Source organism: Podarcis vaucheri (assembly GCF_965113315.1).
Source record: "Podarcis vaucheri genome assembly, chromosome: 11".
Lineage (NCBI taxonomy): Eukaryota > Metazoa > Chordata > Lepidosauria > Squamata > Lacertidae > Podarcis > Podarcis vaucheri.
In genome coordinates, this window is record NC_138749.1 from 15773079 (window position 1) to 15797697 (window position 24619).

Here is a 24619-nt window from a genome sequence, read left to right on the forward strand (position 1 = left end):
CATATGTAGCCATAGTGTAGGGATCACCAATCTGTGGGCACCTGGACGGTGGCCCTTGAATTTTTATTTTGAGGGAGGATTGGTTTTATTTCAAGGATAGGTCCTTCTTTGGAGGGGTTTTTCTGGATGTGTGTGTGATTGGGAAAGATGCACCTGGGCAGAGAGAGGGATAGGTGCATGAGTGACTGAAAGAGATGACTGTGGTCTGTATGCTTGGGGTGAGTGTGTTCATGTGCTGTGTGTGCAAGAGACAGTGGCTGAGATGTGTCCACCTTCTATATTTTTCTGGCACTACCCTGTTTTCCCCAAAATAAGACAGTGTCTTATATTAATTTTTGCTCCCAAAGATGCTCTAGGTCTTATTTTCAGGGGGTGTCTTGTTTTTCCATGAAGAAGAATACGGTACACATTTATTGTCTAATTGTGAGTCAACCAGACTCCATCAGGGCAGAGCGAGCAGCAAGTGGCAGCTTGCCCTGGCGGTGGCGCGGGCTCTCTGATTTAAGGAGACCTTGCACTGCCTGAACAGCTCCAGCTGCGCTGCGGCCAATCAGTGAGCTGCACGGTGGCGCCCGCCACTACAGTCCAGAGGAGTCAGGCGCCTTACGGTAGCTTCGGGGGCCTTATATTTGGGGAGGCCTTATGTTCAGGGGAGGCCTTATTATTGGGGAGGTCTTATTTTGGGGTGATGCCTTATATTACAGCGAGAGGCAAAACTGGAAGTAGGTCTCATTTTCGGGGGATGTCTTACTTTCGGGAAAACAGGGTAGGGAATGCTCCCTGTTATTGGAGAGCATGGGCATTGCTCTCTGCGTGTGATCAATACTGTTGTGGTCGCCACAATCAGAACCAGCAGGATGTACCAACATACAGGACTTGTTGAGTGGTGGCGACGAAGCAGCAATGACTGTACTGTCCCTAATTTTTTGTTACCGCCATGTCCCCAATGATAGCCATTTTGTAGCTGGAAGCCTCAGCACTTTCTAGGCAAGCGTTCAAACATGGGCAGATGATCACCTGCAAACCCTGGTGTGAAAATAAACATAGTTAGAATTAACCTTGGTGCAGATGTAAAGCTACATGATAGATTACTGCAGAAAGTGAAAGGAGGGAAGGCTTCAAGAAGGAGCCTGTGGATGCTATGGGTCTCCCAGAGTTGTTAATTCTATTGGGAACATTATGTCATTTAGACTGGACCTTTTAAAGACCAAAGCCCATGGTCTGTATTGCTGCACCTTCTGTTTTCATAGTCTTACATCAAAGTTCACATCTGTTACCCTGAAATAAAAATGATGTAAAGCTTCCAGTTCTAGACCATTGTTAGAGAGAGCAGAAATAGCGAATTCACAGCCTCTGCGTGTTCTGTTCTCTTTTATATGCAAGACACATGCTTATGGACTTGACTGATGTACTCAACAAGAATAAGGAAGCATTAAAAATGTGTTAACAAGCAAACATTCAAGCCTAGAACAAGGAGAATGTTTTTAATGCCCATCTTCCCAGTGTCAGACAGTGGCACTGCTTTTGGAGACACATTTTAGTCACTTGTCTGCTCCATGGAAATTCTCCTTTTGCACAGTGAAAACACTCTTTCTGAAAACTGTTCAGAACTGAAAAACAGAGGACTTCCGGGTTGGCGCGATCTGGAAATGGCGGATTCCCTCCGAGCTCCGGAGGGAATCGGCTCAGCGGTGGATGGGTCTTTGCCGTGCCGGCGACACGGGGACCCTTAAAAACCGCAGGCGCGGAAGCCTGCGGACTGAAGACTCGGCGGGTGCCTTAAGCGCCCCCCCCTGATTCGCGAAGAGCCTTTTTAAAGGCTACGGAGGGGATACGGGGGACGGCGCGGCACTGAGAGTCGATCGCTACCGCCGCTGAGCGAAGCCGCGAGCCATAACTGGAGAGCGCTGACTTCCTTCCTTGAAATTTGGACTGGAAAAAAAGAACCCGTGAGTAATCTGGAACTGAACTTTAAAAATTTTACCTTCTGAATTTGAGACGACCGGGGGGTGTGCTAAAAGGAAGTCCCCACCCCCCCCTTGTAGACGATCCAGAGCAACGATATAAGAGCTAAGCTGGAGTGCCTACCCTGTAAAGGGTGAGTTTTAAAAAGACAGTAACTTCCAAGATTTGGAAAGGCAAATTTGAGCAGGAGAGTGGAGTGTTGGAAGAGACTTTGTTTTGTTGTAAACAACCCTCCCTCCCGGGCCCGGGAGCGACCTGCTTTGGAGCCTGTTTAGAGGAGCAGAATTTGACAGCTGTCAAAGCTGTCAAATGGACTGTTAACAGTGGAAAAATTGCTATTTAAGATCTCTCCGGATTAAAAGGAGTTACAATTGAATCAAAATTGTTGGAAACAAAGAAACAATAACAGGACAGAGGATTGTTGGAGAAAAGAACATTAAGTAACCAGATTCCCTCTAGGGGGAATTCTGTGGAATTACAATGGCTGTGGGTGGAAAGATACTGAGAGAAATCGAAAGGATGTTTTCACTGGTGGGAACCTTACAGGAGCAGACTACAGCTATGAGTAAACAACTGATGACCTTGAATTCTGAAACAAGTAGTGCTGCTGAATGTAATGAGGACTTGAGTGAGAAAGAACCCACAGCTGAATTCGAAATAATAAACAAAGAAGAGGAGAAGACAAAACAAGAAAGAGAACAAGTTAAGTGGGAAAATACTAACCAGAAGCCGACATTTGGAGAACACAAGCAAGGAGACTATTGGATTAAATCCATTTTAAGCCTACGAAAGATACAGAAGACGAAAGTGGAGGCCCCGGGAGTTTATGGAATTCAGGAACTTGAAATAAAGAAGTACAATTGGGGCCTCCACATAGACTTTGACTTTGATTATCATCAAGACTCAGGCCTTGTGGAAATTCTTCAGCAGTTGTTTCTAAATATGGGAAGAGACTATGGACTGATTGGATTGATTGTGAAGGAACTCTTTCGAGACTTGATGACCGACAAAAAGGACTACCAACAAAACCGGCGGAGAGGGACTGAAAGAGATTTGAGAGCCTCGGACGTGCGGAACCCAGGCTAAAAAATGTTATTTTGGACATGTCTTGGGAAAGGACGCAAACCGGGGATGGGAGGGAGGGAAGCATTTAAATTCAGACAACACTCAAGACCAGGGGGTTTAGTTAATAAGAAAATTATTCAAGAAAAAATGAGAAATCGAGGGAAGAGAATTGGGGTCCAACTTAGGGAAAATTTATTTTTGTTTTTCTTTATAAAAGGATTAATATTAAGATGGAAAAGGAAATGCCAACTTGCTAACATAAATTTGGGAATAGGGAGGCAAGGGTGGGGGTGGGGGGAAGTCAAGGACTAGGGTTAGAAAATAAGATGTTAGGAAATTGTACATGTTTGTCGTCTTTTATGTTTGTTTTGCTGTTCTATGTTTTGTTTTTGTCTATATAAAATGTGAAAACCCAATAAAAATTTTTTTAAAAAAAAAAGAACTGAAAAACAGACTGTGTTTCATCCCGACAAATAAGGGTTTTCACATCAAGCTGGCCTTTTACAGAAAGCTAGCTAAATATTTAGCTCTGCAGGAGACTCGTGGGTAGTAATGCTCTGTGGATATATCGCTTGGGAACGAGAACTGGGTGGAATGGCTGCTGAATGCTTCTCGAAGGCTAAATTGGGTAAATATATATTTTTGCATGACTTGGTTCCTGTTGTGAATCAATGGAAGAGGGGACCGTCATAAATTTGATAAAATGGTCATGCTGTTAACTTGACAGGAAGCAGTAGAAATCCTTCTTCCTCCAGAAATACCAATTCACAGGTAGAAAATGGATACTATAAAAAGACAGAGCACAGCAACTGATTTTCTCCTCTGCATCCATACCTATAAATGTCCACACAGCTCCCCACAGTCCTGGGAGCCACACAGCTTCAAAGTGCAAACCACTGCAGTGGGGCGTAACTGAATATTATATAGAATTTTTGAGGGGGGTGTTAATGGCTAACAGCTGTGCAATATCCATTTACGCATCCATAAATGAGCACGTGGTGTGAGTTTTCTGACAAAAAACTTCCAGTGCGCTAATTCCCCCCCCCCCCCAGTTTTTAGTTAGCATGTTATTTTGACTCAGCTAAGCAACACTGAAAAAAGCATGTGCTGTCAATTCTACATGCTGTTAAATATGTGTTGTTGTTTTTCGCCACTTGCCCAGAGTACCTTAACTGAAACATGTGATGCGATGGGGATCATAAAAGCAGACTTTTATGTCATTTCTCTCCATACTGTGTTCTTGGCGCTTGTCTGTCACCACACTGACGACCGAGTGGGCAGACAAGTTAAAATGGCGAACGTAGCTCAAGAACATGGGTAGGCAAACTAAGGCCCAGGGGCCGGATCCGGCCCAATCGCCTTCTAAATCCGGCCCACGGATGGTCCAGGAATCAGTGTGTTTTTACATGAGTAGAATGTGTCCTTTTATTTAAAATGCATCTCTGGGTTATTTGTGAGGCATAGGAATTCATTATTTTTTCCCAAAATATAGTCTGCCGTCCGCCCCCCCCCCCCAAGGTCTGAGGGACAGTGGACCAGCCCCCTGGTGAAAAAGTTTGCTGACCCCTGCTCAAGAATCTCGGAGCGAGTAGGTCAAGTGAGTGGGCAAGTGGCCAGCCCGGATAGGCCCCCTCACAACCCCGCTGCCACAAATGGCTGCAGGGGAAGGGAATGAAAGTGAGAAAGTCTTTCTCCCCTTCGTTTGCCCCCTGCTGCTAAGAGAAGAAGGCCTGTATTTTAAAATGCAAACTTACTACACTTGGAGGAGAGGAACTCACTTCTGCGGCAGCAACAGAGCAATCACAGGGATGGGCGGTGGCGGGCGGGTGGTTGTCGGATGAGCTTGTAAGGGGGTGGGGATAGTTTTGGGGGGCAAGCTGTACAGAAATTGGAGAGAGGGTTTGGGGGCAAAGCTGTAAGGGGAGGTTTTTGTGAGTTGTAAAGGGGGGGTGGGCAGAGGGTAGTGGGTGGGTGCGCAGCAAGCAAGAGCGATAGCCCCTAATAAACATAGTATTCATACAAATGCAAAGTTTTTGCTGGAAATTGCTTTCAGTAGAATATTTGTAAGTATTTTTAGATTTGACAACTCAACTGTTGTAATAACCTTGTTGAGAGAAAGAAAACGGAGGCACTGAAAACTGTTAACAAGATAACTTTAGCAGATTTGAAGAGCTGTGTTCATAAATACATGGCATTCACAGGGCCTTTGATTTTAGATTTGACTGTTTTGCAATGCAAGTTTCCCAATTTTGCTTGCATTGTATCTATCCATTACGTTACTGTTAGCAAACAAGGCATTTCTTAAAAAAAAAAAAAAAAAAACGAAATTTTGTCCAGAAAAATACAGCAGTGGAGAAGCTTGTGGAAAATGTACCACACATCAGAGGTTGCAGCTTAAGGATTTTAGGCAAACGAGACTCTTTGAGATAACATTATTCTATTAAAAGGAAGAAAGCCAAACATGTAATAGTACTGTGGTAATGCATATTACCACAGCCAGGAATTTAATTCTGCTTACTTTGTCTGTACTAATCTGTTTCCTGTACCACAGACACGGGTGAGTAAAATGTCAGCTTTAAACCATGGGTTATGAATCTGGTTTATTCATCTCATCGGAATCTGTTTTAAGCTAGGATCCTCGGTTTGAACATAATACACAGTAACACTTAATTCAATAAAAGCGAAATTGAATTCTTCTCACAGCTCTGTTGGAGGAGGGGTGGGTGTGTTTGAGAGAGAGAATTTTGGCTATACCCCCTGGCATGTAAGCCCTGATCACCCCACCCACTGTTCCTTACAGCCCTCAGGGGCAAAGCAGAAAGATTTATCTACCCTTGCACTAGACCATGGTTTAGCATTTTGTGTGGACACGACCACTGTGGGCTTGTAAAGACATCTTCCTTTCTGCAAGATCATAGAAATTGATGTAGCTCTGCACGTCTGGCTGCATATGCCTGGCTGCTGGCATGAACTGAATGTTGATTAGGATTAATAAATAGCAGGATAGATGGAGGCTTTTCACTCCTTGGGGCTGCCAGGCAGCTGTTGTGCAAGAAGGGAGCTTGCTGTTTTGAGTTTTCTCAGCTGCTTTTCTTGGGGTGCTACTGTTTACCTTTGAGTTAGCGTGCCCTAAGAGGTTGGTAGCCTCCGACGGTTCACTGGGAAAGGAAAAATCTCATTCCCATTGTTTTCCAGCAGCAAGTATTTCTCTGTTGGGTTCCAGTCTACAAGGCTTTGTTAGTCATGTAAAATGTGCTTGCTTAGATCCATTTGCAGAAATTCCCTCAAAGTTTTCTGTGTAGGCAAATGGGCATTCTCAGAGTGGATACATACCGTATTTTTTGCTCTATAAGACGCACCAGACCACAAGACGCACCTAATTTTTGGAGGAGGAAAACAAGAAAAAAATATATTCTGAATCTCAGAAACCAGAACAGCAAGAGGGATCGCTGTGCAGTGAAAGCAGCGATCCCTCTTGCTGTTCTGGCTTCTGGGATAGCTGCGCAGCCTGCATTCGCTCCATAAGATGCACACACATTTCCCCTTACTTTTTAGGAGGGAGAAAGTGAGTCTTATAGAGCAAAAAATACAGTATATTTTGGCAGGCGTGTTCAGGCCAGTACTAACTAGGGTCTGTGTGGCAGAAGAAATATAGTGTTCTGATCTCTGCACATAATACACGAGCGTGCAAATTTGGGTGACATTTTTCTTCCTAGGCAAACCATCTTATTCTGTAATGGTTCTATCGTGTTATTCTCCTTTGGGCTGGAATCAGCTGCTCGGTGCTTTGATAGAAAAATCTCTAGCAGACAACCGCAGTGTCAGATCAGGCCAGAGTCCAGGTCTTTAAAGGGTTCCCCCATCTAGCAGTGAGTGGAAATGAAGAACAATCCCAGACTGTATTTTCACAGTTTCTGCTGCTGTGCCTGGAGTCCTGAATGCAGCAAGTTCATTTTCGTCTGGGATTTTAATACATCTTCAGTGCAGCTGTTCTAGTCCATTTGCTCTCATAATGCTGGTTTTAAAGAAATGTCTGAGCAGTTTCATTCTTGGGTTAAGTATCTGCATTAAAAATTTACAGCGTAGTTGGAACCTTTCCAATATCCTCAATCAGCACACACCATTTTATTACTATAATTAATCATTTCTGTTAAATGTACAAAGTGCATTATAACACTTATCTCATTTATTCTTGCAACAACCTTGTGAGAGACGTTGGCTTAGGAAAAAAAGGGAATACATTTTACAGGAAACATATTTCTCTTTATACCTAGCTCACCCTTCAACAACACCCCCCCCCGGCTTTCTTATGACTCTTGATGGTCTGCCAAACATTATTTCCCTTTATTAAACAGATTCACTGTTCTAGATTTTCGCATGTAGTCCAAAAGCTGACAGTCATATAGGTGTGAATTTGCCCGTATCGTGTATTGATACATTATCATGTATTGATATACGTCAGTTGCTGTTTTGTTCTTTAAACAAGCCAAATTAGAATTTTCTTTTTGGCTCAGCAAGCCCTGTATTAAGCTATGGTTATCAATAATGACAACAAAATGCTTTCCAAGACTTCACAAGGTGCTTTGCATGCATTATCTTTCATGTATAACCTTTATGAAAACGCTGTAAGATCAGTATTACGATCCTCATATTTTACACTGACTCATTCCACTTCTCCATCTTCCTACACTGGCAGCAGCAACTCTCCAGGGTCTTAACTTCCCCCAAGTATTGAAAATGAGATGTTCCACCAGCATCCTCTTTTGAGGAATAGTCTTGTAGACCATCATCACATCTCTCCCCTAAATATCCTAAATATCTATTGATTTGTATTTGAATGTGTTTTCTATGGTGAGATACTGAAGGAACATGCAGAGTCATATCAGTTTTAAGGACTGCATCTTTGAGTTCTAATGCTAAAGCACTTGGGAGCCCATGGCAAATGCACTTAGGTAAGACAAGGTTCCTGTGCACAAGTAGGGTTTTTAACACCTTCAGCTGAATGTGCATAATACTGTAGTAGTAGTAGTAGTAGTAATAATTATAATTAATAATAATAATTTATTATTTATACCCCGCCCATCTAGCTGTGTTTCCCCAGCCACTCTGGGCAGCTTCCAACAGAATATTAGAATACAATCGTCTATTAAACATTAAAAGCTTCGCTAAACAGATGTCTTCAGATGTCTTCTAAAAGTCTGGTAGTTGTTCTCTTTGACATCTGGTGGGAGGGAGTTCCGCAGGGTGGGTGCCACTACCCTCTGCCTGGTTCCCTGTAACCAGAAGGCCCTCGGCAATGGACCTCAGTGTCCGGGCAGAACGATGGGGGTGGAGACACTCCTTCAGGTATACTGGACCGAGCCTGTTTAGGGCTTTAAAGGTCAGCACCAACACTTTGAATAGCACCAACACATAGAATCTCCTTTTGTTAGCAACTCTACAATGAAATTCTGAACCCTGTTGCAGTGCATGCTTAGCACTAATATGTATTCTTTCCCCTTCAGAAATTGACCATTTAATGCTTGTACAAGAACTTGATATTTATGAGGAGGGGGACTGCGTCCATTAATGCAACCCTTTAAAAAGTCCTTATATTTTCAATGACAAGTTCCAAGAGGGCAGTTTTTAATGCAAAAACCCAAGCTATCAAATACTCAGCTTAGTCCTTCTGTGTATATATTTAATACGACTGTTTTATCAAATCTATAACTGGCACCCCAGACGAGTAAGAAATGTCTGCAAAATTTCCTTGACAAATTTGGTTATGGCTCCAGATTATCTTGATTCTGATCAATATGACTCCTTTATCAAATCTATAGTTGTCATCCCAGATAAATAAGATATGTCTGCAGACTATCCTTAGCAAATTTGGTTATGGCTCCACGTTACCTTGATTCTGATAGATGGAGACATCTAGGAATTCAAGTCTGTCATTTTAATCCCAGGACTGTTGACGATTGGAGAAAATGATGTGACCGCTTCTTTTGGAACATAAGCTTATGGTAGGGCTAGGTGGGGGAAAGTGTTGACAGTAAATACCCATGGAAACTTCATCTTTTTGGTTTGTGGAATGTCTCCTAGAACAAGCCACGTGGGCTATCTTAGACTTAGGAGCTAGCTAAACCAAAAAAAATAAATAAATGGTGTGTGTCGTTCTCAGCGCCTTCAGTTGTCGCAGTTATCATGCTTCTTGGCACTTTGCAAATGTGCCTTCTCAAAGTTGGCGATTGGAAAACAGGCCTCTGCATGTGACTTGGACCATTGCTTCATTGAGATTAGTAGTAAACAACTTTGTGCATCTGTAACTACTTCTGCTTCCACAGCATTGATTTTTGGGCTGAGTTATTAGCGGTGTTGAGAGCGACACCTGGTGGAAATGCTCAGCTAACAATACACAATGGTTGCAAGAGCGGCAGAGTTCTTTGGAATAATGTAATTTCTGTAGGTCTCCTGTTTACATTTTACTAGAGCATGTACTCATGCGTTCGTGAGCATTAATGATTTGATTTTTGTCCCAATAGACTGAAGACCCAACCATGGAAAGGCCGTATACTTTTAAAGATTTCCTCCTCAGGCCAAGAAGGTGAGAACATGGACATATATTATAGATGAATAATATAACATAAGAATAGTAAAACATAATATGTATACTGTGTAATTTACAGTTTATGTACAGATTGATAGATAGCTAAAACTAAGTGCCTTTCAAGTTCAACAGGACATTATTTATCCCTCCTTTTTTACTATTTCCTCTGTAGTCACAAATCTCGAGTAAAGGGATTTCTGAGGCTGAAGATGGCATATATGCCAAAAAACGGAGGGCAAGAAGAGGATGGTGATCAGAGGGAGGATTCTGAGGTAAACTGCTTTAAATACAAGGTTTCCAAATTTCTTTATTTCTCTGTAACTGTTGCATATGTGATAGCATTCTGCTTTACTGATCATATTGCTTAAAGGTATTGTTGTTATTATTTCTTTCATTTAATCGTCACTTTCCACACAAAAAGTCTCGCAGCGACTTTCAGATCCGTAAAACACCTAAAGCTTACAATTGTGTAAAAACATTAACACTGGGCTTAGGTCAAAGTTTCAGTACAATAGTGAGGACTTCAGCTACTCCAGATTCAGATAGTTGAGCCAAGTTTGTTTTGGTATTCTGCTCAGGCTCCCGTCTACAGCACAGCAGCCAGATTCTACAGCTATTAACAAAAATGAACTTTGATGGCCAAGCTCAGTTTCAGTAATGGAAAATCATTATAATCTGCAAGTTCTGCAAGAAAGAAGGGAGACACCATATTCTATCAAGCACTTTGTCCCTTGAAGAAGATGAACAGAAATTCCTCATATCTAGATTTTGTTTCTAAGAGCTAATACACGATGCTCTGCTAAATCTTTGCTGCGATTTCTGTTCTTCTTCTTTTTACTATTGGTTCTATCTTATCATTACGTGCTTACATTTTTAAGTATGATTCTGAGCGGCCCTGGGAACACGATTTGTTGTTGGTGGTGGTGCAGCATATAAATTTTCAAAATAAAACGCTGAAATGCATAAGCAACCAGAGCAATTCCGCAGGTGTGGGCAAGAGAGATAGTTTCAGGAGTGAAGCGTCAAGTTCATGGGATCCTTTCAGCAGAATATGACGTGGATTGCTACGGCAGGGAGAACGAAATCTGCAGAAAAAGCTTTCATCTGACTACTCAATTATGCTACTTCAATCGCAGCTTACAATGCAACTGCTTTCTTCAAACGTTGCTGCAGCGCTGGTGACCTGTGGCTTGAGTGGGTGGGAATGCATTAGGGTGGATGTTACTTGTAAGTTTGTCATTTGTCACAAGCCAAAGAGCCCACGCTGTTAACACATCCAAAGTGTTTTATGAATCAGCCTGGAGAGCTGGAACAGCTTTCTATTGAAATTGTATCTTTTCATGATATGAGTGAATCACATACGAGCTATTTCACCCTTTATTCCTAGTGATGACCTCGAGGACGAAGCATTGTTTTCAGTCCTAATTGAATAAATGCCAATTCTGCGTTACGAAGCAAGCATAGAATTCCTTCCCATTTTGCTATGTCACGTTGCAGAACAGAGCTGTTCTTTGCAGCAAAATTCCAGCAATATTGGGCAAACTAAAATAACTCTCTTACTCTCCAAAGTTCGACATTAAGTTTATCAAGGAAAGACGTGCTTTGTGTTTTCGCTAAATCGCGCTTGGGGGGTGGGTGGGGATCAGCCTCAACCATGCTTTTTCCATCATTTATATTTCACTAGTGAGATGTGCTTTCTGTAAGGCTGACTTTTGAAGGTGGTTAGGAGATGGGGGGCTAGTTCAGGATGTTGCAGCCTGCCTCTTTTCTTGAGAAATGGCCCCTGTATAAAAATGCCACCTTTCTTCCCCATCTGCACTATAACTGTCTATATGCTCCTATCTCCAGCTCAAAGTGCAGTGGTACCTTGGTTGTCAAACTTAATCCGTTCTGGGAGTCAGTTTGACTCCTGGAACCATTCAAAAACCAAGTTGCGGCTTCTGATTGGCTGCAGGAACTTCCTGCAGTCATCGGAAGTTGCGTCGGAAGTTCGGCTTCCAAAAAACGTTTGCAAACCGGAACACTTGCTTCCAGGTTTGTGGCATTCGGGAGCTGATTTGTCTGAGAGTTAAGCCGTTTGACAACCAAGGTACCACTGTACAGGTGATTCCTTTTAAAGTCCTACGCCATCTGCTCCTGGAGTGCTGCCTTCAACATATTCTCCCCCATTCTTTAGATCTTTATTTGGAGGTGATGCTCCTCAGTCTAGCTTTCATGGAAACAAGATACCGTATTTTTCGCTCCATAAGATGCACCTGACCATAAGACACACCTATTTTTTAGAGGGGGAATGCAAGGGGGGGGGAATCTTTAAAGGGAGCGCTGAGCAGAGCCTGTATGCATCCCAGGCTCTGCTCAGCGCTCCCTTTCACGAGCCACATGGAGCATGTGTGTGGCGCTTGCGGGCTTTCCCCAAGGAGGGAGAAGGGCAGCCGGTCACTGATGGGCTGCCCTTCTCCCTCCTCAGGGAAAAGCCCCCAAGAGCCGCACACACGCTCTGTGTGGCTCTTTAAAGGGAGCGTGGCTCTTGGGGGCTTTTCCAGGAGGTGGGGAAAGGGACTGAGGGGCTAAGCCAGAAGCTAGAACAGAAAGAGGGAGCACTGCGCAGCGATCCCTCTAGCTGTTCCGGCTTCTGGGATAGCCGCGCAGCCTGCATTTGCTCCATAAGACGCACACACATTTCCCCTTACTTTTTAGGAGGGAAAAAGTGCATCTTATAGAGTGAAAAATACGGTATTTGGAGGGATGGAGTGAGTCCTTGTTGAGTTCATTGGGAGAACAGCTTACCATAAACAAATGCTTGCTTTGTCATTGCTACCATGCAGCATGTTTCGCTGCTACTATAATATGTGAAATTTTGACTACTGAAAGCCCTGTTGCTTCTCTTCTGTCATGCTAGAAAGTTGCATACACTTGAATCGGGGTTTTTCAAATTAATTTGCATTTTCCTCTCCCCCCCCCCTTCAAAGCATGGCTGGGAAGTGGTGGACTCCAATGATTCTCCATCTCAACGCCAAGAGGAGTTACCGCCACCTCCCTTACCTCCTGGATGGGAAGAAAAAGTGGACAACCTTGGGCGTACCTATTACGTCAACCATAACAACAGGACAACGCAGTGGCACCGGCCAAGTTTAATGTAAGTGCATGCCTTCATGCAGCGTATAATTAACTTACGATACTGAGCACCGCAAGATGTGCTGATGTGGTGTAGTGGTTAAGAGCAGTGGACTCGTAATCTGGTGAACCGGATTCGATTCCCCACTCCTCCACATGCAGCTGCTGGATGACCTTAGGCTAGTCACACTTCTCTGAAGCCTCTCAGCCTCACTCACCTCACAGAGTGTTTGTTGTGGGGGAGGAAGGGAAAGGAGATTGTTAGCCGCTTTGAGACTCCTTCGGGTAGTGATAAAGTGGGATATCAAATCCAAACTCTTCTTCATCATCTTCTTCTTGAGAGCCAGTGTGATCCACCACATGCAAGAGAATGTTAGCCGCTTTGAGACTCCTTAAAGGGAGTGAAAGGCGGGATATCAAATCCAAACTCTTCTTCTTCTTCTGATGGTCAGCACCCCAAATGGCTTTCTAAAGTAGTAGGAAAAAATTAATGGTGGAAAAGCCCATCAACAGCTATTAACCATAATACAGACATACATAATTTTATTTATGTGCTGCTTCTCCACAGTTCAAACCATGCTCAAGGTGGCTTACAACTTGAACAAAGTACACGTTTATGACAAAAGTAGCCATAAGCAACAAATATTAAACACAAGCAAACTGAACAATACCCACATAAATCACAAGTTCTAAAATAAAGATATAAAAAACCAACAGCAACAATCTCCCCACAACAAAGAAGCCTCAGCAACAACTTAGCCCTAGAGTATGTTCAGCAGCCTCAGCTTTTGTAGCTGGAGTCAGTCCGAGCCCCGCCCTCCCAGGTCAGGTGGGAGAAGACCTGCAGGGCAAGGAGCAGGTCTTCCAGAACTAAAAGTTGTAATAACTAAATAGAATCTCTGTATTCAGATTTGGTGGACAAACAGCAGCAGAGGCCTTTAGCTTTCTTGTCATGATCATGGGTTTTCTGGAGGATTCTGACTCGTTACTGTTGAAAACAGGGCACTGGACTGAAGCTTAAAAATTTTATGCTTGTTCTCACCTGTAGAGCTGATGTTTGATAGTTGAGGGGTGAAATATGAAACCCCTAAAGTAATATTTGTTGTTCAAGATAATGTAAAGGAAGGTGAAGCTAGCAATTTAAATGCCACATATTTCTCATAGTTGTTTCATCTGCGTTTATTCCACCCTTCATTCATCAGGGAGCCTGCGCTTGTGAGACTGATAGATAGATTCATCAAACAGCGCTGCATTTTCAGTGAAGTAATGCAGACTGCTCTAGGAAGTAGCCTCATAATTGATGGTTTGTAAAATGTTTTGCGGTTGTCTGAAAACGGAAGTTCATAATTTCATAGGCACTGCTTGCATAGGCAATTTAAAATTCCAGGTCATTAGACGTTGTTGTTGTTGTTGTTGTTGTTGTTGTTGTTGTTGTTGTTGTTGTTATTTGTACCCCACCCATCTGACTGGGTTCCCCAGCCACTCTGGGTGGCTTCCAACAAAGAATAAAATACATTAAAATGTCACACATTAAAAACTTCTTTGAACAAGGCTGCCTTCAGATGTCTTCTAAATGTCAGGTAGTTGTTTATCTCTTTGACATCTGATGGGAGGGCATTCCACAGGGCGGACGCCACCACCAGGAAGGCCCTCTGCCTGGTTCCCTGTAGCTTTGCTTCTCACAGTGACCTGGTTTGGAAGTTTAATAAGTCAATATGTGAACAACTCTTTTGCCCGTGGATGCAGATAATTCTCCTCTCTTTTTGAAAGAAAAATGAAACCTGACCCTAGATTGTTTTAAAACTGGTAACCATAGTTTCTCTGTGCAGATGAAACAGGAAACTATGGTTACTTAGAGACTTACTGGTTTGATTGCTAACTCTACAAAGGGCTGCATGCCTGGGCAAAAGGCTAGTTCATATCTCAGTTCATCAGTCCAAGATGTGATCGTCCAAAATCTGCCTTAAAGTACTTGTTGTATATCTGATAAAAGGGGCAGTTTTTTTTACAAAACCTCCTGCTGCACTCAGTGTAGATCTCCTTGATGGTTCTGTTGCAACAGAATAACAAACTGACTCTTTCAGATTTTTTAATTTTTAAGTGTGTGTTTTTTGGACCAGAGTGCTTAGATTTGCCATTAGTATATGTCTTAGGGTTAGTTTACAGAGAAAAGACTCCAACTATATTGGCTTATGCTTGATTCCCGCTTCACCTTCATGAACCTAATTCACTGCTCAGTTTTCACACAATTATTAAAGCTTAATCTGATGCACTGGCTGCAATCCCAAACACGTTTAAATATTAAATCCAGTTTTCCACCAGTGGGTTTTACTTCTGAGTAAGGATACATAGAATTGGATTGTTAATCCTGTTGACTCTAGTGGTCTAACACAGTGTGATTTAAAACACTATTTAGAAATGAGTCCTATTGGAAATCAATGCAGCTGCCACATAGCATATCTACAATATAAATAGACTTAAATCAGAGACCTTTACATTTACTGGGTGGAATTCAGCTCCATGCTGGGGTGAACATTGCAATCCCCTCTGTTCTCTCGCTGTAACCATTTTGGGGTTCTCAGACACCACCCCCAAGCTAATTTTAAGGGACGCTGGAAAGCCAATAGCGGGAGGCCCTATTGCACAAGCCTTCTAGACTGCAGGTTTATTTCATTATTTTGAACCAGAGCCTATCATGAACATTGCTGAGTCTCTTTAGACTGCAGTCCTGTGTACACCTACTTATGAGTAAGTCCCACTGAACTTCATGGGGCTTACTTCAGAGTAGACATGCGTGGGATTGACATGTAAGACACACATCTTTAGCTTAAAGCCTGCTGTATCTTGAGGTCCCCTCTCAGCATCTCAATTTAATTCCATGCAATGCAGCCTGCCTAGCTTGTTCAGGGCTTCACTTTGCTGATTAGTCTTCCAAAGTTTTTCAGCGCTGCGAAATTGAAGAATGAAGAGATGGTCCCTTCAGGACATGGGGACGTTTTTCTCCTGTAGTTATTTTATACAGCAGGATTTATCACATCTCATTATCTGATATTTCCCCTGTGTGGGAGTTTCCTCCATTGTACAAAGACATTTTTGATTAGAGACTCAGCAGTTGATGCTGATTTTCGCAAGTTTACCATCCATTTAGAGAGCAGAGTAGCCCTGTCGTAATATGCTTATAGGCATTTCGTGTGTATGTGTATCAATATTGTTTGATTTATTGGATAAAGGGGAACGATATCACTGGCACGACATTCTGTGCCAGTCTTTAAAAAAAAAATTTCCAACTGAACCAAGGACTCTCATTTCCCCACGACTAGTCCAGCATGTATTTCCCATGCTTCCCATTAATCCACCATAATGAAGTTTTAGATGCTAAAATCTATTTAGCCCTGGTCAGAAGGAAATAACTGTGAGTCTCACCTCTCCTACCTGACCAACAGCAATAAACACTCGTCTCCATAATTGCCCTTTCCCATGTCACCTTCCCATTGATTTGGTTCCATCAAGGAGTCAATTGTCTATCCTCCTTGTCACCAAGATGAAAATAGACCAATCTCGTAATAATTTGATATTTGACCTAACATCTTGCAAACAAATGCAGTTCCGTCATGCAAATGAGAAACTTGTTCAGCTTAAGTTAGCTAGATGGAATTTTGCATTTGTTTCCCTCTGTATTCTGCTTATTTCTTACTCCTTCCATTCTCGTTTTAAAAAATAAAATAAATCCTTTCTGATTCAAATCTTTGCGGTTATCTGTTTGTGGCCGTGAGCTCAATGGAGCCCTTGAGGTCTTCCTGTGGTGCTCATGAAGCTTCTGAGCCCCTCCCCAAATTAGTACCCCCTTGGATTTGCAGTAGTGAGGATGGTATATACCATGGGTAGGCAAACTAAGGCCCGGGGGCTGGATCCGGCCCAATCACCTTCTAAATCTGGCCCACAGATGGTCTGGGAATTGGCGTGTTTTTACATGAGTAGAATGTGCCCTTTTATTTAAAATGCATCTCTGGGTTATTTGTGGGGCATAGGAATTCGTTCATCCCCCCCCCCCAATATAGGTCTGGTCCCTCACAAGGTTTGAGGGACAGTGGACTGGCCTCCTGCTGAAAAAGTTTGCTGACTCCCGGTTTATACCCTTTTCACCCTTGATAATTATGTAGAGCTGAAGCAGGAAGTTGAAAGAGTGATGCTCTTTTCCACTTGCTCTTTCAGCTTAAGCTAAGCCTTGGAATTTATGTAATTTTACTGGATCTGGGTTTTATGCACATCCCTTGGGAAAGCGTGCTTGCTCCTGCCTTTTCTCTTTATGTGGGCGAGCAGAAATCCAGGGCAGGGGGGAAGAGAAAGGGACTAAAGGAGATGGGAGGGCCAACACTTGCTCAAATATCCAGATGTCCCTACAGCCCTTAAAAGGTTGGCAGCCCCTGATCGGAGTATTTTTTAACCAGACGTGGAAAACAAAATGGTCTCATTAAGCTTAAGCGATGTCACAGTTAGTTCTCCCCACCCCCACCCCCAATGTTTCACTGAATTACATACACATGCAATTTATGTAATCTTCTTACCTTGGTGATGGGAGTGCTTTTCATGTTCACCGCTGAGAATTTTTTTGAGCGTTTCTTAGAATTACCCTTCTAAAAATATGTAAAGCTTAACTTCAAATGCCATGTATAATTGAATGGGGGGGTGTTATCAGCTGTACTGACACCAGGCATTAGTTTAACATCCAGTTGCGTTTCGCTTTTTGACAAGCAGCTACGTTTTCTTTCCACTGCGACATAAATATTGCAAGTTGGATGTTTGTTTTTCCTTTGGATTTATAGCCGTAATTTCGGTCATGTACTCTCTAGCTCCAACCTTGGTTGTTGCATTGTCTTTTGACGCTGCAAGTAATCCTTATTTTGATAATCAGATTGTTGAAACACCGTTTTTTGATAAGATGGGAAAGTTGATTTATGAAACTCAAAAGAGTTTTGTTTTCTGAATATGAACAAGAGTGTTGGAATTTTAGGCTTCTTGATATGAAGCGGTAAAGCTGTTCTACAGAGTATGCTTGGTAATGGAGTCTCCTCCCTCAAAGATCAATACTTTTAACATAAAGTAAAGGTAAAGGGACCCCTGACCATTAGGTCCAGTCATGGCTGACTCTGGGGTTTTGGTGCTCATCTCACTTTATTGGCCGAGGGAGCCGGCGTAGAGCTTCCGGGTCATGTGGCCAGCATGACTAAGCTGCTTCTGGTGAACCAGAGCGGCGCTTGGAAATGCCGTTTACCTTCCTGCCGGAGTGGTACCTATTTATCTACTTGCACTTTGACGTGCTTTCAAACTGCTAGGTTGGCAGGAGCAGGAACCAAGCAACGGGAGCTCACCCCGTCGTGGGGATTCGAACCGCCGACCTTCTGATCGGCAAGCCCTAGGCTCTGTGGTTTAACCCACAGCGCCACCCGTGTCCCTCCACTTTTAACATACAAGAGTTCTAACATACAACCTCTTCCTGAGACCCTGGAAAGCGCTGAGACAATGGACACTACTAGACTGGTTAAGTAGAAATTAAATTTTAACATACAAGAGCTAATTTCTACTTAACCAGTCTAGTAGTGTCCATTGTCTCAGCAGCTTTCCAGGGTCTCAGGAAGAGGTTCTTCCTAGCCCTGTTCCATGAGGTCACTTAACTGGAGATTCCAGAACCTGGGACTGCATGCTTGAAAAAAACATTTTCAAATATTACGGTGCGGCTCCTTCCAAAATCTATGGCTCCTTTACCTTGTTCAGGTGAAAAAGGAAGTAGTGTGGTGTTGGCATCGGACCCATTCCCCATAACTTGGAACAAGCTTGTCCAACCCGTTGAAGCTTTGAAGTTGTATTCAAAGAAACCAGCTCTAGCACACTTCAGCAACCTTTTAGCTTGTGTTAGTGGTTGTAAGGATAAATAAATAGGAACTACTGGCAGTCGTTCCCCGCTCTCATCCCAGAGCCAAGGAGAAAAGGGGGAATTCCCAAGCAAAGGACCCCTAGGTGATTTCCATTTCAGGTGCACAATCAGAGAACCAGTGTGGTGTAGTGGTTAAGAGCAGTAGTCTCGTAATCTGGGGAACCGGGTTCGTGTCTCCGCTCCTCCACATGCAGCTGCTGGGTGACCTTGGGCCAGTCACACTTCTTTGAAGTCTCTCAGCCCCACTCACCTCACAGAGTGTTTGTTGTGGGGGAGGAAGGGAAAGGAGAATGTTAGCCGCTTTGAGACTCCTTAAAGGGAGTGAAAGGCGGGATATCAAATCCAAACTCTTCTTCTTCTTCTTCAGTTCCTTATTAAAGGGATGGCAATGAATTAGATTTTCAGCAGAACAATTAAAAAGCCTTTTCTGTCAGTCTCCAGAAGAATGAGCAATGGAGCTTGGGGTCTCCTCTCTCACCCCGTGAGATAGTTTTTCTGAGGTCATCATCACTACACAGTAAGGAGAACTGCATCAACAGGGTTATATCCAGTAATGTAAAGGTAAAGGGACCCCTGACCATTAAGTCCAGTCGTGACCGACTCTGGGGTTGCGGCGCTCATCTTGCTTTATTGGCTAAGGGAGCCGGCGTACAGCTTCTTCCAGGTCATGTGGCCAGCATGACTAAGCCGCTTCTGGCAAACCAGAGCAGCGCACGGAAATGCCGTGGTACCTATTTATCTACTTGCACTTTGAGGTGCTTTTGAACTGCTAGGTTGGCAGGAGCGGGGACCGAGCAACGGGAGCTCACCCTGTCGCGGGGATTCGAACCGCCGACCTTCTGAGCGGCAAGTCCTAGGCTCTGTGGTTTAACCCACAGCGCCACCCGCATCCCTACCCAGTAATGTACTGTGCTTTAAATACCGTACATGCTTCAGGCTGGACTCTGTTCCTATGGCAAGAACTGAAATTTGCCCTTAATGAAGTTGACTTCTTGAGACTGGCTGCAGGCTTTCTTTGCTTTGGAGTACAGAATGATCTCACTTTAATCTGCCTTGCAAGAGACCTAGGGATTCATCACTAGCTGTGATAGGAGATGCATAGAGTGGACTTTATAGGTCGTGAAATGTTGCTTTTAAATTTGGTGCTAATTTAGGTGTGCTGCTCATACTTGCCTCCTCCTCCGACCTAACTCATTACTCTTTTGTCAACCTCACATTTCAGGGATGTGGCATCCGAATCCGACAACAACATCAGGCAAATAAACCAAGAGGCGGCTCACCGGAGGTTTCGATCCAGGAGGCACATTAGCGAGGATTTGGACCCAGAGGTACCACCCTTGGAGGGCGGAGAAGCACCTGAGGTACATGCAGGACTTAAAACTGGCTTTTCAGTTTGGCGCTCTACAAAATGTGTGTTAAAAGCAAGATTAGAAAGGTACAGTGTGGGAGATTTATGAGGGGAAAACATAAGTTCCTTCAGCCTATTGTGTGAAGCCTTGTGTTGTCCTTTGTTAGTACAGTGGTGCCTCGCAAGACGAAACGAATCCGTTCTGTGATTCTCTTCGTCTAGCGGTTTTTTTGTCTTGCGAAGCAGGCCCATGGACGGATTAGAGGATTAGCGCTATTAGTGGCTTTTAGCGGCTTATCAGCTTATCGGATCAGCTGATAAGCGGCTTAGCGGCTTAGAAAAAGGGGGGGAAGGGAAAAAAACCAGCAGGAACTCGCAAGACAATTTCGTCTTGCGAAGCAAGCCCATAGGAGATTCGTTTTGCGAAGCACCTCCAAAACGGAAAACTCTTTCATCTAGCGAGTTTTCCGTCTTGCGAGGCATTCGTCTTGCGGGGCACCACTGTATATTATTGTTTCCCAGTGACCTGGGAATGCAACCGAGCAATAGAACAGCTGAACAGGCATAGGCAAACTTGGCCCTCCAGATGCTTTGGGACTACAATTCCCATCATCCCTGACAACTGGTGCTGTTAGCTAGGGATCATTGGAGTTGTAGTCCCAAAACATCTGGAGGGGCGTGTTTGCCTATGCCTGGTATAGGCCAGTCTTTCTCAGCCTTGGTCTGGCTAGCTAGGGATGATGGGAGTTGTAGTCCCACAACATCTGGGGACCCGAGGGTGAGAAAGGCTGGTATACATAGTGCATGTGTGTTTACATCTTTAATGTTGATTTAAATCCTCTGTACATTTACTGTAGGGACGCGCGTGGCGCTGTGGGTAAAACCTCAGCACCTAGGGCTTGCCGATCGCATGGTCGGCGGTTCGAATCCCTGCGGCGGGGTGCGCTCCCGTCGTTCGGTCCCAGCGCCTGCCAACCTAGCAGTTTGAAAGCACCCCCGGGTGCAAGTAAATAAATAGGGACCGCTTACCAGCGGGAATGTAAACGGCGTTCCGTGTGCTGCACTGGCTCGCCAGATGCAGCTTGTCACGCTGGCCACGTGACCCGGAAGTGTCTGTGGACCGCGCTGGCTCCCGGCCTATAGAGTGAGATGAGCGCACAACCCTAGAGTCTGTCAAGACTGGCCCGTATGGGCAGGGGTACCTTTACCTTTACCTTACATTTACTGTGGTGGTGTAAGCCCTATTGAACTTGCTGGGATTTGCTTCTTGGTAAATATCCAGAGGATTCACAATGGCAGATTGTGGTTTATTAATTTGGTCCAGAAGGCACCTTAAATGTCCCACGCCTGCCACCAACACCCACCAACTGTCAAATATTCATTTAGCCAATAGTTTAATCCAGAAGATGGAAAGAGTGGGTGGTGGAAGGCACAACTGAGAAAACTATCGCCACTTTTGCTGAGTGGATGTTTACTTTAATTAAACGTTGTTTTTATTAGATCAAATAATGCTTGCAAATTTTTTTAAAAAAAATTAATGACATCGCTTTTGCAAAATTCAGCTTCCAGGCTGCTGATTTCTGGCTATTGGAGTCTTCTTTCTTGATGTAAACTTGGGTCCTTGTGTGTAATCTGCTTTGTGCCTCGATAGTTTGATTTTGATAAATTGAATTCCTTTGAGGTGGGGGCTCACAATATGACCTTGAGAGTTTGGCCTCAAATCAGGAATAGCTGGCAATTGTTCCAATGGGTAAATGACATAAACAGCAAGGGAGCCTGGTGGGTGGACTCACAGCATGTTTTACAGTCACTAAATAATATATTGCATGGGAAACACCACCTCTGTGCCTTTAAAAAAAAAAAAAGTTGATGCTGCAGTTATTCCCAGGTCAGTCAATAAAACACAAGCAAGGACCCCACCCCACTGCCTATATTCCCGCTTACGGAGATGTGGAGGAACTTGCATGTTTTCTATAACTGCACTTCCTTTCCCTTGAGAAAACCCAGTGCTTCTGAAATTTTGCGATTGCACTTCTGTTACCTGGCAGTTTCACCCTCCCCAGCTCCCTCTCATATCCATAGTACAGTATGTTAAGAGCAAAGCTGATTATCAAATGCTAATCACGTTTTCGGGAGACTTTTAAAGTACACATTGGTTCTCTTAAGTTCATTCGATAAGCAGCCCAGCTAAGACGGTGTTCACGTTATGTGGAATGGTTGCGTTGGGACGTATGGCAGGGAAGGTTGTCGTTTTGCATATTCACCGTAGGTTCTATCCTTTCCGTCAGCCCTGGGAAACCATTTCAGAAGAGCTTAATGCAAGCAGCGATTCCTTAAGCCTGTCCTTGCCACCCCCACCTTCATCGCCCATCTCTCGGACCAGTCCTCAGGAGCTGTCCGATGAACTGAACAGAAGACTTCAGATCACTCCAGATTCAAATGGGGAACAACTCTCTTCTATGATTGTAAGTAACCTCAATGTGTACCCTGCTATGCTGCCGTCCATTCTGACTGCTGAAATTCTTGCAAATGCTAGAAATGTTTTGCACTTGGAGATTAAGATAATCAGTTTTCCAAAGAGCTGCTACCTTCTACACAAGAGCACGCAAATGTGTGCACTCTTCTTTAATTAAAATCGGACAATACAATACAGCAGGGTTGCAGTACTCTGAATATTTACTGGGGTGCAAGTCCTATTGAATCAGTAAATGTTCAGCTGCAATCCTTAGCATGCAAACTGAATATGGAAGCAAATCCTGCTGGATCTAATGGACTTCTGAGAAAAAATATTTAGAATTGGACTGTCGCAGTTGTCTTTTATTTCTGTGTAACTTTCAGTATGTTTTTCTGATAAATTACTACAGGTATAGCCTGGACTTTGTTGGGTCAAGTATTCAGTGGATATAAGTTGATAATTTTTGATTGGGAGCAATCTCCCAACATGTTAGGAGTTTAGCATCTGTTCCCATAACTCAGCAATTGCATTTAATGGTCAACAATGAATAATGGCAGAGCGACAGTATCAGTGACTCAGGATAAGGGTACTGCTAGGTTATCTATTTATTTAAAGGAAGCAATTTCAAATATTGCATATCATAGTTTAATGGGACACCTTATCAGCTTGCCTTTCATTGTTCAGGAGATAAGAAAGCTAAATATAGGAAGGTTTCATTTATGAATAACTTTGAAATATTCACCAGATATGCTTATTGGGTTCAGATACAAAGAAAAACTTGGATTACTTTAATACCGGTGCGTGATTAAGTCCTGTTGAAATGACCATTTCCGTACATGATTCTGTTAAGGGGCTGTTACAATATCAGAAGCAGTTAGCTGAAAGCACTTTCTCTATATGAATATAACCGTTTCTGATATTGTATGTAGGTGAAATACTGTTGAGTTTGCATAATACATTTCTTGCATGATCACTGTGGCTGTTGCAAGGTGTGAATCATTTACAAGCTGTTCTCCTAATCAAGTCAATTCTGTGTCCCATCAAATGGGGTCACCTGGATATGTGATAAGCCTATCGTGCATTTTTCTGTTCCCGCTGATCATGTGATCTGGTTCTCACATGAACCTAATAATCCTGTAAAAGTGGCCTAATAATTTTTGAGCAACAGACAACTCGGCTGAAAGAACCCCAGCCATAATAACATTCGCATGTAAGAAACCTTCTCTAAAATGTACTGACAGACGTCCACCACAGGAGTCTTGGTATGGTGATGTAACTCTACAGTTACACATGCATTGCAGAAGGTCTTTCCAATACCCCTTAGACTTTTCAGGGAGCATCCTAGGATTGCTAGTCCCATCAGTATGCAAGCTTGGAACACCCTAAAGCACATTAAGAGGGGACCATCCTGTCTTCCTCCCCACCCATCCTGTCTTCTGCTACGACAGGGAACAAGAGAAGAGGAGAACTATATGTGGCAGGAGCTGCTGCACTGAAACTCTCCAGCTCTGCAAACAATATTGAAGCAGGCTGCCTTTGATAGGGAAAGCTGGCTTGGGGAATCGAGGCATCTAGAGTGTTTCAGGCGGTGCCGATTCCTCGGCCAAGGGTTCTTGGCATCCGTCTGCCCTGGGAGACGATGGAGGAGCCAAGGGTGGGGAACCTTTATCGGCACAAGGGTTGCATTTTCTTCTGGGCAGCCTTCCAGGGCTACATGCCGGTGGAAGGTGGGAACCAAAAGCAAAAAGACATAAAGGGCAACACAGAGCTTAGACTTCTAGCTCTCTATACATTGGGTGGCATTCCAGCCGTGGCAAAAACCAGAGTTTTCTACTCCTGCACCTTTCCATCCAGAGATGCAAGAGGTGTTATCACAATGCAAGTGCAGATTCTAGCAGGGAAAGGCACTCAAGGAGGACACAGAACAGGGCTGGTTGAACGTCACAAGGGCTGGATGGAGAGGTTGCATTTGCCTCCCTGGCCCTGAGGTTCCCCAGCCCTGCTCAGGTTTCTAGGATTTAGCCACAGCTCTCCAAGGCAGCCCTTCGAACCCCCACCATTCCTTGTGATTTGGGGTGCTGTTCCCCAAGGCACACCAGAGGTCTAAATACCAGGCCAGATGCCTAGACACTAGTTACAGTGGGAGCCTTCCAA

The 24619-nt window shown here is 43.7% G+C and overlaps 1 protein-coding gene across 10 annotated transcripts in view; it reads left to right on the forward strand.

The window, feature by feature from the left end:
• The window catches only part of NEDD4L (NEDD4 like E3 ubiquitin protein ligase), a 250903-nt gene that overhangs the window by 177103 nt on the left and 49181 nt on the right, over positions 1–24619 (forward strand). For all 10 annotated transcript variants that reach the window (XM_082241797.1, XM_082241798.1, XM_082241799.1 and 7 more), the window contains 5 exons: positions 9552–9613; positions 9789–9888; positions 12586–12752; positions 19885–20023; positions 22299–22475. In XM_082241797.1, the coding sequence (XP_082097923.1) occupies positions 9552–9613; positions 9789–9888; positions 12586–12752; positions 19885–20023; positions 22299–22475 (645 nt within the window). The remainder of the gene's footprint in view (positions 1–9551; positions 9614–9788; positions 9889–12585; positions 12753–19884; positions 20024–22298; positions 22476–24619) is intronic.